The following is a 12,877-nucleotide window of genomic DNA, read 5'->3' on the forward strand; positions in this document are numbered from 1 at the left end:
AGTTGGCAAGGAATGTCAGGAATAATAATATGCTACAAGGAAATGCAGGGGTTCAGCCTTCAGTGCTTCAACGCATTACTGATGAAATTTACCTGTACACTTTTTGTGCACGGTTAGAATTGGTATTTAGGAAATGCAAACAAAAAAAACCTACCAGCTGTGCAATAAATACTCACTGTTGTGTTCATGATTCCCGTTCCATGAGTTCGAATCGAGTTAGCAACATGTCGAATATTGATAGTGTTCAAGTGTTTGTTGTTACTAGTTCTTTCAATGAAGATCTGGGACGGGGGAGAAGAAAAAGTCATTTGCTATACCCAAAACTGACTGCGAAGAGTTACCAATCTAGGTAGGTCACATTCTGTTTTCTAAGAGCAGCTAGTAGGTGGTGATTAGGGAAATAACAAAGACAACAAAGCAAGCACACAATAAACTTTGTCTTGTATGTTCCTCCAGTCTCTGGAATGCTATGATTCAACAATTCACAGGCAGATGCTGCACCTAACTCTCTTCTTTACTGAGACTATACTCCATTAAGTGGTCCAAACTCTTCTGACGTTGTTTGTACTTGTGGTCCTACTATATATCATGGCAATGAGTTCCAACATCAAATTAAATAATGCCAGAAAAAGTACAACATTTCTTTAAAGCGGCTGCTTATTTTCACAGGGGGTACCCTCGTTCTCATGAGGAAACCAAAGAGTTGTTCCCTGTACATATTCTTCATGTAATTCGCTGCTTCACAACCCATCCTCTTATATCCCTTTTCCCCCCCACAAAAAAATAATGTATTTCATACAAACTTATATAGCAGAAAACCTGCCCTGCTACAGCCCCCCAGCTTCAGAGGTTTTGACGTTGAGTGATGGCACACAATAATCAAAACATGTTTACTGAACATCTTCCAGGGTCTAGATAGAGTATCCCCAAAGATCTTCCAAAGCAGCAACAGCTACTGTGCAGTTTGTAACTACTTATATTCAGCCCGGGTTGCGGGCTTATATGTACAATTTGCACTTGCCTTCATCTGGAGCCAAATTCAGAAAAGAAGTATTGAATGCATCTTACCTGATTATTCAGATTGTAGAGGTAGCGAGATACAAACACATGAATATTTCTCATGATTTCCAAAACATCCAGACCCTGAAACAACATCACACATTATGAATTTGTATCACGATAATCCTCAAGAACCACTGACATGCCTAATCACAAGGACCTGAAAGCACTACTTCTGTAGTTACTGGAAAGCATTTTAGGAAGCAACATTTTCCATTTTCAAACCAGAATCTCTCTACAATTCTCAAGTTCAGAGATGTAAGATGTAAGGTGACATGTGGAGGGGAAAAAAAAGGAAATCCAATTCTCATTTCAAATCTACATTTTTGCCTGTTTGTTTCCAAATCCTTTTGAAATCAAGGGATCCACAACACGATCCCACAAACATAAACTTATTTTAAAAATTCCACTCTTCTCAGATTTCAGGTGTCCAGGTTTTTATGGACACACAGATTTCTATAAAGACATAAGCAGCTAGCTACTGTTTGATGCCGTTTCGTCCAATATCTCTAGAATACTAAGTCTGAAGTTTTATATTTACAGTGTAAGCCTGAAGAATGTTTTGCTTAATAATCCCTTGAATAAACCCCTTTTAGTATCGCTGTGCATAGAGAGGATACTGTTTAATCTACACATTTTCCAGTTGTGCCAATGATTGTGCCAGGATTTTAGGGGGAGTCAAGTACAAATGTGCTTGCATGTGTATTTTTGCTTTGAAGTGAAGCTCATACAAACAACTGTATGAAACCGACGTTGTGAAATGATTCAACTCTTTACAGCTACATAATGAAGAAACATTGTTGGCAATAGGTGCCAAAAGCAAAAGCCAGAAACAGAAATTATCATTCACAGCATTTTTGTACTAAGTAGCTATAAAAAAGTAGTTCAGCATTGTCTTTCAATTCAGGAATGAAAAGCCAACTTGAGTAGTAGAGGGGAAAAAAAGAAGCTGTTGCTCTAAGAGCTTTCACTCAAATGAGGGAATGAAGCTAATTATCTAAAACATCAAAAATATTAAACCTTGGAGGGAAAGGTCATTGGAAACAAATTGTACTTCTTTACTATCTACTCTATAAACGGTGAGTGCCTATACCATTGACTGGGTATTAAACAAACAGTCTATATGACAACTTAATGGAATAAACGATGCTCATCCTGCGGGCACAATACCTGTTCCAGAGTCTGACTGGGAAGATGTGCTTCAGTCATACTTAAACCATAGCGCTGAGTTGCTAGGTTTCTCATTTCACTGTAGGTAGCCCAGTCGTGCAGAGCCACAGTTGTTAAGTTGTAGAAGGTCTTGTCCAAATAGTGAGTTACATGAGCTGTAAACACATAAATAAAATGACGACCTAAAAATCATCCTTTCAATTTAGCTACAGAAGCAAGAAAAAGAAACGTAAAAAGCAATACTAAGCCAAAGCATCGCAGAGATGAAAGTAAAGGGATTGGGAATGTGTACAAATGGCTTACCTTTTATATCAATGAATCGATTGAAAAAACGTATTGGGTTGAGAAAGAAGAAGTGAGCTAGATCCTTCATACCAACTCTGAAGGGATTTCTGTCATCCAGCTTTAAGTGTGTATGAACTGACAAGCGCAGGTCCTTCTCTATCTCTTTGCATAATTTGTCCAGCAAGTGCTACTCAAGAGACATAAAATTCAAAAATAATTAAAGAAAAATCATTTAGTCCCTTGAGAAATGACATCTCCATTCAAACGGTCTCAATCTTCATTGCATCTTAAACCAAGAGATTTAGGGCTGTTATCTAGATAGTCAGATCGCATTCAACAACTTGGCCTGATTTTCCGCAGAATGTGTAACATTTGCTTTTGAAGTAGTCAAAAAAAAATGTGGTTCAGAGCTTAAAACCTAAGACTTGGGAAATCTGAACTCACATTTGCCCTCTGTCAAACATTCTTTATAATTCTAGATTAGTCACTAAATAAGTCACTCACATTCATAGTGCCTCTACTACTAAAAGCCAGGTATATATACTAAGGAAAGTATTACACTTTAGGCATACACACAAACAGAAGCTGATGTGAGGAACTGCACTTCTCTGCCTGCACAGTGGAAACTAACACAGATTTTGCCAGCTTATGTAATTTAGAAGGCAGCATTTTCAAGTTCCTGGACAACACAGATACCACTAATATGTTGCAAATATTCAAGATAATAACTGATGGTTATCTCGGTTACTGAAATACTTCACACCACCTCAAGGCTGCTAAGATTTTTTTATACTGTACATCAGGCCTGGTACAGTTGATGCTGGTCTAAAAGACACTCTAAACACAGCGCTGCCTTTCAAATTTGCTTTTCAAATTAATTACCTCATTGAGCACTTCCATGATTTCTTTGTCATAGCACTCCAGAAGCACCTCATAAGATTCCAAGTGTCTTGCATGCATCATAGCAGGAACACAGTCCCTCAGTGCACTAAACATATACTGAGAAAAAGAAACTTTCATGCTTAACTGACAGATTGACAGGCACAAATACTCAAATACTGAGTGTTCAAAGCTAATGAACAAATCAAAGCCAACAGTACTCCCAACAAAGCCAACAGTACTTGTTTCATCAAAACAAGACTTCATTTACTTGTCCCCAGTGCATCAACCTAAGGTACTTAGCTGCTCCTGATCTGCTCCCAGGAAGGTTGTAATTATTAGCAATTTAATCTTCAACAGTCTGTACTACAGTCATACTATAACTGACTGTGGCATGCACAACAATAGATCAGATCATTGATTTAGTACAACATAGCATAATTCATTTCTACAGCAGGAACTTAATACTGCAAAGAAAGGAGAAATGAAGTGGAAGAAGGTGCAGTTCAATTATCCCAATCTGTATCACAGAATATGGTGCCAAGTGCAAACAAAGGTTTAAAATGTTCAAGTCTAACAAGAAGTATTAACTTCAAGTAATAGAGACAGACACTTGAAGACAAATTTTTAGAGCACTAACAGTGCTCTTTGGATTTGGAGCAAAAATTGCTTTTATGTCCTCTAGGTTGCAAAGACATTTCCGTGTCATGAGTAACTCATCTGAGTTTTGCCTCTTCCCCCCCCCCTGCATTATTTTCCTCAAGGTTTGCAGACTACAACTTTTTCCACTCCTCCTTTGAATCCTTTCCACTACTAACATCATTACTCACATGAAGTCTAGCAGAATCAACTGCATTTTCATACACATCATCTAAATAGATTGGAAAGACTGCTCGATGCCAGTATAAGAAACAACAGTCACATTGTGCTCGAACTCTAGAATACAAGATTACTCGTTAGACAAAGAATTGGAACAAGTTGTTCTTCTAACACAGCAATATATAAACTAGCGTGTTTAAGCTAAAAAACAACAAACTGATGTTTTTTGGGTTTTACAGTTATTTTAAGGTGCAATGTCCTTTAAAAGCCCTTGAAGAAAAAAACTAACAGAAATGCTGAGTACTATTAGTCTATTTACAAACAAAATATCTCATTTACAAGAAGTCCCAGTCAGTCTGTGGAAAAACTAAGCTTTACTCCATAGCAAAACTCTAAATAATTTTCTTATTGCATGCAATTAGCAGCCTTGAAGCCTAACATACATTCTAAACTTCCTCTGTAGTCAAACAAAATCAGAAACAGGCCCTCCCTGATACAACTTGCATGCAATAATTACCCCATGATAAACTACTTTATCCCATGAATCATCCACTGGAGGTCTCCATAAAATATACCTAAAATCGCACCCATGGTAATAGAGCCACAGAACCGTGTGTGAATTAACAGTCTGGTATAACACTGGTATAACCTCACAATAAATTCTTAAGGAATGCTATCTGATGTCAAAAGTAGCTACAGCAAAATCATGTTAGAGAAGTGACTACTTCAGTTTGCCTTATGGCCCAGGTAACAGTAGTTCTACAAGCTACGAGCTTCTACACATAAATGCGCTTGTAATGCCATTTATGGTTATCAGGTGATTATAGCTTGAGTTAAGAGGAGGGCTTTAACTTAATGTAAAGCCCTAACCAGCTTCATGCCTTATGAAGTGACATAATTTCAAAACAATTAGAAGTACATCAACCTAGCCAGCCACAGTTAAGTAAAACACAACTTGTGTTTCCTACCCAAAGATTAACAAGCTTCAGGTTTAATTCTAGAATTCTTTCTGTCCATCCCTGGTCCACAACATGTAAAAATCATGACCAGCGTGCAGCCACCAGATTTTACAACCTGCAAAATGAAGAGCCATCTCCCCCTGCCTTCTGTGTATCATATGTCACTGCCTACCTCTCCGTAAGTTCACTCATCAAGTCTAGTTTTTTCAGGACAAGCTGGAGGGGAAGGAGTTCTTCATCTTTGAAAGTTTTCTGTTCAAAAGAAAAAGGCGACAAGGTTATGTATATCTTTTTTGTAAGATACAACATTTGGGAGCTCGTTCCCAACCTAAACATTTATATGATTCTAAACAAAGGTCTGTAATAATCACGGCACTCACCATCTGTGTTCCCACACTTAATGCAAGGGAAACAATCAGTCGCCTCTGTTTTGTACTGGGCCCATTGAGGGTGTTCTCAGCCAACACCAAAGCAGAAAGGACATCCAAGCGTTGCTCGCTGTACTTTTTATCAGAAATGACTCTTTTCTTTATGACAGAAAGACACAGAAATTAAGAGAAAAATCATCTCAGCCCAACAGCAATAGCTTACCTGCCCTTTTCAAAGTTTATGAATTTACCATGAATTGGATATTTCTGACAACAAATTAGGTTTTGTGAACAGAGCTGAGTCCAGACTCACATCCTATCCACTCAGGGGTATTACGTAACTATAAACTTGAAATATGGGTGTGGTGATATAGAACAAAAATACCGTGTAAGCTGCACTGTGACTGTATGATCATTTTTGTTTTAAGATACATTAGAAGATTCTAATTTTTTAGCTGCATTGACGTTAGGAACTTCTTCAGCCACATAAATACTTATGTGTGCGTCAAGCATATTCACATACATTTACATACATATCAGCTTTTTACAAGTACTTATTCGAGGGGAACAGATGTCAGACAACCTGAGATAACAGCCAAATTTCAAACACATAAAACAATTTTCACAATTATAGAAATCTACTGTTTAAATTGTAATCTATTTTGTCTTACATTTGGCTGGTAACAAAAATGTGTGTTAAACTCATTATATCTTTCTATAAAGAAAATATGTACATATTACGGTGTATCACCACCAGAGGTTGTTCTGCCTCACTAAAACAAGCAGAGAATTTATGCTCTCACAAGAGCCCTGTAAGCCATCGCATCAACCACTGCTATTTCACTAAGTGAATAACGACTTCAGTAAATAAAAGCCTTCTGGCATTGATTTGTATCCAAATGCAAATGACGATGCAGGAGTTGAAAGGAAGACAAGACTCCAACTGAGCAAAAAAAACCCAAACAAACAACACAGAAAGACACCATCTGTGTTACAGATTCCAGGATAAAATTCTGACTTAATAGAAAGCTTATTTATATACCTACCAGTTTTTCAAAACTAAGAAAAAATACTTTCACTTGACATTAAGAACTTGACTTGCTTTTAAAAAAAAGAATTAGATAAATATAACAATTAATTATTAGAACTGGGCTTACATACCTTGGCTACAGAAATGGAATGAAGAGCCTGATACTGCAGATGCTGAGAAATGTGTGTCACAGAATCTGCCACAACCATACTTCTTCGGTAAAACGTGTGTTCTATTGCCTTAAATCAATGCCAAAACACAATAGTTGATGTAGTTATAAAAACTGTCACCTTTAGAATTTGCTTTTCTTCTGGCTGATTCATCCACACACACAGACTCTTGACACTTTGAAATATATTGACAGCTGAAGTTGCAATTAACCCTCAGAAACTGAGAAAAATCAAGCCATACAAGAGCATAAAAAGATTTTGTTTGTTTGTTTCGTGGTCATTTGTTTGAGTAATCCAGCTCTGCTCAACAATATTTTAGAAAGCAATTGCAAAACAGACTATTTCCTCTCAGAAAAAGGCTGAACAGAAAATGCCAACTAAAGAAGCTGGTTACAAGTTACACACATCAGTTCTGGACTCTCAATCCTCCTGTACAAATACAGTCTCAAAAAAGAAACCATGCAAAACTACTTCCTTGTTCAGGTTCCCCATTTCATCATTTCCATTCCCACCCTCTTTTTTTTCCCCCTGCTTTTTAAATACACACAATATCTGATCAACATTTCTCAACCAGTGATCTACCTTTAGAAGTTCCACAAGTCTGCACAGAGCTTTCACCGAGGTTTTGGTCATAGGTTTCTGCATTGACATGTAGAGATTCATTGTAGTTTTAATGATGGTGCTAAGACTGTACGCATAAAGAAAACCCTAAAAATACAGTAAGGACAGAAAAAAACATTATGTTTTTTTTACCCCCACTATATGGTATTCATACACATCAGACAATTAAGCTTTTACCCCTAACAGAGAACTCCCACCTGAGTGGGAAGTCTGGGATGGATCTCAAAGCTGAAAGAGACCAAACCTGTCTAACAGTTATTAAATCATCCAATCATTAAACTTCCCTAGAATCTTTCAAATTAAGCATAGGTCAGTAAGCTAGTCTGTGAAACTCTCTCAATTTCTCAAGTTAAGAGAAATACTTAAAAATTTCACCATTGAATATTTAGTCAGATTTGCTTCTTCCATATGGATGTGCACCTTCTACAGGTTACCCTAAGTGCATCAAATAGGCACTTCAAGTTTTAGCTTAGTTCTTTTAACACAGATGAATAAAGAACTTCAGTGATTTCTTCTTTTAACAGCTTATACAAAAACCATCTACTTTTTGTATCATTTTCCATATCAGCACATTCAAAGATTGCACACCTGAATGAAGACGTTACAACGGTTAGAAAGATCTTCAGCAAACTTATCCATGCGTTGTTCTTTTGACAAGATAGACTCCATCTTTGTCATCCACGAGCTCACAAAGACATAATATGACTGCATATCTCTGGACAGGGAAACAAACAGACTGTTTAAGGAAGAGTATCAGAGTTTTCTATTTCCAAAGCCTTAATTCCTCTATGGGCAATATACTATAGACTCAGTCCCCAGAGTACTAATTCTCACAATTCCTGAAAGCATCTGAATCTCATTATAGTACACATTTCAGTGTGTTCATTACAGTGAATCTTTAATGATTCACATAACAGATAACGATTAGTTAAACCGTCCAGTATATGTGTGCAAGAATACACCCAAGGAGAGCCAAAATCTTCTATAATCTGTTCTTTCAAGAGAACAACGCCCCCCCCAGGAGTACGTACACTGAACTTCTTTAAAATTATATAGTAAATATGGTGCTAAAAATGCTTTTAAACACTAGCCAAAACGTCCTCCATGAGTTGTTAATTTTTCCCTTTAAACTGAAATTTTTATAATGTATCATAAATTTTCACATCAACACCAGACTCCTGAAAAGCATAATTCTCCATAAGACAATCTGCTTTGATATACTAGTTATAGGAAGAAGCAGGCTGAAACCTAAGTAAGACAGTAGTGAAAGAATAACCTGCTCAAAAACATATAGGCATGGAATTCATAGAATGGCTTTGTTTGGAAGGGACATTAAAAGCCCACCCAGTTACAGCCCCATGCCATGGGCAGCGCTGCCACACACAAGCTGAGGCTGGCCAGGGCTCCATCCAACCTGTCCTTGAGTGCTTCCAGGGATGGGGTACCCAGTGCCAGTGTCTCATCACTTTGAGTAAAGAACTTCTTCCTAACTCCTAATTTAGTTTCCCTTCTTTTAGTTTAAAGTCATTTTTCCTCATCCTATTACTATGAGACTGTGTAATAGCTATCCTTTGCCTCCCCCCAACCCCTCCTCTCAAACCCACTTCCACACATAGGGTCCGGAGGGAACCTATAGAATTTCAGTGGTTATTTCTGTTCCACCAACCAATTGCCACTCCCTTGGATTGGTTTGCAATACAAAGAAATCTAAGCCCTGTTATGTCCCTATTCAGTGCAGAACATTCATTGTTCATAAGATGAACAATTCAAAAGTTTCAACCAAGCTTTAAATTGATCTTCGGGATGAACTCCGAGAAGGAAATGACCTGCAAGTGACACATGAGCACAAAAAAGAAACGGACTGACAAGTAGAATTTCACAGATCGTTAAATAAGCTATTGAAGACACGAAGAAAATAAATGCTTGCAGAGAAAGTAGCAGAGTAGAGAAAAATTCCCTCCGTAAATTACTTAACCTATATGGATCTAATGTAATAACAAACACATAATGTAATCATAAACACATAGAAACCAGAGAGCCTTAGCAGAAAAAAAACAAGAAAAAGCTGCTCAGGCTACTAGACATTAATTTAAAAAGAAGCCCAAAGTATATATAAAAAAAAAAAAAAAGTTTCCTGAGAAAATCAAATACTTAAAACCATCAAGAACTTTGTGATTTAGGTCAAGTAATAACAGTTACTGAGAGAACAGGAAAAAACGCATAGCTCTGACCAACACTTTTCAAGCAGCAATGGTAGGAAGTGCACCAACTTTTTTCTTGCTAGTTAGTACACTTATGCGTTCTGTAGCATTCACAGTATCACAGTATCGTGTGAGTTGGAAGGGACCTTAGAGATCATCAAGTCCAACTCCCGGGATTTGAGCCTTTCTGTGTAGCAGAGCAGCATTGCTACCACTTGCGCCACAGGGGGGATTCGAACCGCGGGCCTCCGGTGTTGCAAGCAGCACCTTATACCACTGCGCCACCGGGGGCACACTATGCTATGGTCAGTAAAGAATAAAAGAAACCCATGTGTTTATAAACAGCGCAACAAAGTAATATTTAGGCAGCGTACTTGGTAAGTGACTGAGCCTTCTGCTGTAAGAAGTTTTCCCTTTGTGTTTTTATTGTATGGATACTTTTCTTGTCCAGAAGTTTGGCAGCGGCTGGTATCTTCTGAATCAGAAAGTTATCAGCAAACCAGATAATGTTTGCAGTTAATGTGATGGCTGGTACCTGGAAAACAAAAACAACAACAACAAAAACAAAAAAACAAAGTGGGGTGGAGGTTATATTAATAAGTGTAGGGAAAGGTAATAGCAGATAACCAGTTCTAAATTATCCTAGAAAGGGCAATAGAATGAGTAAGCATATCTTTCTTTAACTGGATTGTGACCAAGGATCAGGGCTTTTCCAAGTACTCCAAAAGGAGGGATTCTCCAGATAAAGAACCTCCCCTAGTGGCAGCCATCCCTTAAATGAGGCTTTGGGAGGTGAATTGCTTTCGCCTGTGCTTCCTGGGCTGGCTGTGTCCCTTCAACGGGTGATCAGTCACTGGTTCAGGCCATGACTTAGCAATTCCCATACAACAAGTAACAGCGAATATAAGTAATTTCAAGCTATTATACATCACCGCTTACTAAATATAAAACACAAGGTGAGTGCACAGGTTTTAGACCATCTTTTAAAACAAGGGAGAGAGGGGGAGAATACTGTAAAAAGGCAAAAAGATTTGAAGTCTGTTCCCAGACTCGTTTTGGTAAACTATGTGTTCTTTCTGTTCACAAGTCTTAAGCACACTACACGGCCAAGAAAATTAACCGCTTCATTCATACAGACTTTCCCTTTCCTCTTAATTATTAACAAAAAGAGAAAAGCACTCACCTTTTTGCAGACATCCAACAGTGACTTGTAAAATTTCTTGTCTATGGTTCGAAAAATCTGAAAATGCAGTACAAAGAGGCCGCAGATGCCAACATATTTATCCCTCTGGTCAATTTCTGAAGGTTCACCTGCAGAAACACACACAAATAAAGGAAGTCCTTTCAGAAGTGTATTCACACATTTAGAAACAGTGAACAGGAGAAATATCAGCTTGCATTACCTAGTTTGGCTTCAACATTTGCAAAGGCTGTGCGAAGAATATGAGCAAATTCTTCAGCAAACGTGCTATTTTTTGACACAGACACTCCACCATTTACGGAATCAAACTGCTGTTCTATACAAGCCTAAAGAAAAAAAAAACACATTATAATGCCATGAATTTCAGACCTCAAAGAAAAAAAACATCTGCAAGGAGAATTACGCAAGGTTTCATTGCTGTATGCCATATGGTGCTTATTTGAAGTTACAACCTTAAGCTTCACGTGGATTTTTACATATGTTTAAATTATTCTGTATGCTAAACCAGATTGAAAACATTAAAAGCCTCTCTTACACCCAGCATTTAAAAAAAAAAAACACCATAACGATTCAATATTTCTGTCATGGGGCACTTTTAAAGAAATCACACGATGAGCTGCTAACGAGAAACCAGATATGCATTCATAGTAATATTTACATATGTCCATTACCTAAACAAAATCACCATATTTATGGTGTGGACTGTGATCTGGTAGCATGAAAATACTCATAACCACGCAATAATCAAAATGCAAAAACCTGAAGGTTTTAGACTATTCATATAACTGTTATAATCTTCAATAGGATTTTATTTGAAAATTTGTCACGTATTTTTGTTAGGAAAGTTGTTGGCGAGACAGGAAAGGAAATGAACGAATAACAGAAATTAAACCTACAAAGAAGCTTTTGTATTAATGCAACATTACATTAAGTCAAGATGAAAAAAAAAACCACAGTTAGCAGCAGCATCCTTTAAAAGGAAAGGACAAATTATATCTTATCACTTAGCAGTTTAGCTGTAACTTGAATTCAGTGGACCTATACTATATAAATCCTGACCACTATGAAAAATTCTGGATGGAAAAAGAAAGTCTCTGAGAACACACAGCCCTAGTGCCAAGTTTTCTGTGTTTCTTTCATTCTGCACAACAGCAAGCATTAACTGCTACCACTCATAGCCTGACACAACAGTTCTAGCACAAGGGAAGCAGAAGGAAGGATCTCACAATAGATCCACTATCTGGAACAAACCAAGCCAAACAAAAAACAACAAAAAATACACACACACACACACACACACACACACAAAAGAAAATACACACAAGTGTGATATCCCATTTAAATCTACACTATAAACAATCTTGCTTTTTATCAGTTTTCCCTATCACACTGGAGAACATTAATTTTGTTACCTGAAATATCATGCCATCAAGTAACTGGCATTCCAGTTTCAACAGCAACTTTTCAAATGGCTTCAGTTTATCTTCTTGAATTCCAAACTTGGAAGGGTTGTGATGGACAGATTTTAGCAGCCTGTAAGGAGCAGACATAAAAAGAATTTAAGACATACCGACAGTTTATCATATCCTACAATATTCAAATATCATTGTTCCATGGAAAAGGTTTCAATTGCCTGTGTCTCTGCCCAGCATCAACTCCAAAATTGTTATTGAAAAAAAAAAGTCTTTTTAAGCTTCTTACATTTAAACAACTACAATTTATTGAAGTTTTCATCGAAACTGCTCTTTTTCCACTAATTTAACAACCTACGTAACAGTTGATTCTTTACTTCTTGCTTTAGATAATGTTCTTACTCAAATCTATCTGCCTTTGATCAGTATGGACATGAATGGTCAGCTCTTAGGTCAGCTCTGCGCAAAATTAGATTCCTAATAAATGCATTTTAAACCCCTTAAACCATTATTCCTTCTCAAGATACTTACCACATACAGCTTCTGGAACAGCAAATGTAAAATTCAGCACTAAAAACTTACCTGTGCTGCTAGAAGAATAAAGCAGAAGCTTCACCCTGCTCCTCACTGAGGTTTCTGGATAATGCTCGAGGCTAAATAATTCCATGTCCCCAAACTAACTTTTTTGGAAGAAGGCACATGC

At 37.4% G+C, this 12,877-nt stretch overlaps 1 protein-coding gene across 2 annotated transcripts in view; it reads right to left on the reverse strand.

Moving 5' to 3' along the window:
* The window catches only part of WASHC4 (WASH complex subunit 4), a 37,798-nt gene that overhangs the window by 12,942 nt on the left and 11,979 nt on the right, over window positions 1–12,877 (reverse strand). For both annotated transcript variants that reach the window (XM_072353235.1, XM_072353241.1), the window contains exons 10-24: window positions 12,175–12,295; window positions 10,965–11,088; window positions 10,745–10,872; window positions 9,936–10,096; window positions 7,949–8,075; window positions 7,322–7,447; window positions 6,701–6,808; window positions 5,552–5,698; window positions 5,344–5,423; window positions 4,224–4,329; window positions 3,397–3,513; window positions 2,533–2,701; window positions 2,230–2,384; window positions 1,069–1,143; window positions 177–281 (exon numbers count right to left, since the gene is read on the reverse strand). In XM_072353235.1, coding sequence (XP_072209336.1) covers window positions 177–281; window positions 1,069–1,143; window positions 2,230–2,384; window positions 2,533–2,701; window positions 3,397–3,513; window positions 4,224–4,329; window positions 5,344–5,423; window positions 5,552–5,698; window positions 6,701–6,808; window positions 7,322–7,447; window positions 7,949–8,075; window positions 9,936–10,096; window positions 10,745–10,872; window positions 10,965–11,088; window positions 12,175–12,295 — 1,849 coding nt within the window. The remainder of the gene's footprint in view (window positions 1–176; window positions 282–1,068; window positions 1,144–2,229; window positions 2,385–2,532; window positions 2,702–3,396; window positions 3,514–4,223; window positions 4,330–5,343; window positions 5,424–5,551; window positions 5,699–6,700; window positions 6,809–7,321; window positions 7,448–7,948; window positions 8,076–9,935; window positions 10,097–10,744; window positions 10,873–10,964; window positions 11,089–12,174; window positions 12,296–12,877) is intronic.

This window comes from Excalfactoria chinensis, chromosome 1 (assembly GCF_039878825.1).
Source record: "Excalfactoria chinensis isolate bCotChi1 chromosome 1, bCotChi1.hap2, whole genome shotgun sequence".
NCBI lineage: Eukaryota > Metazoa > Chordata > Aves > Galliformes > Phasianidae > Excalfactoria > Excalfactoria chinensis.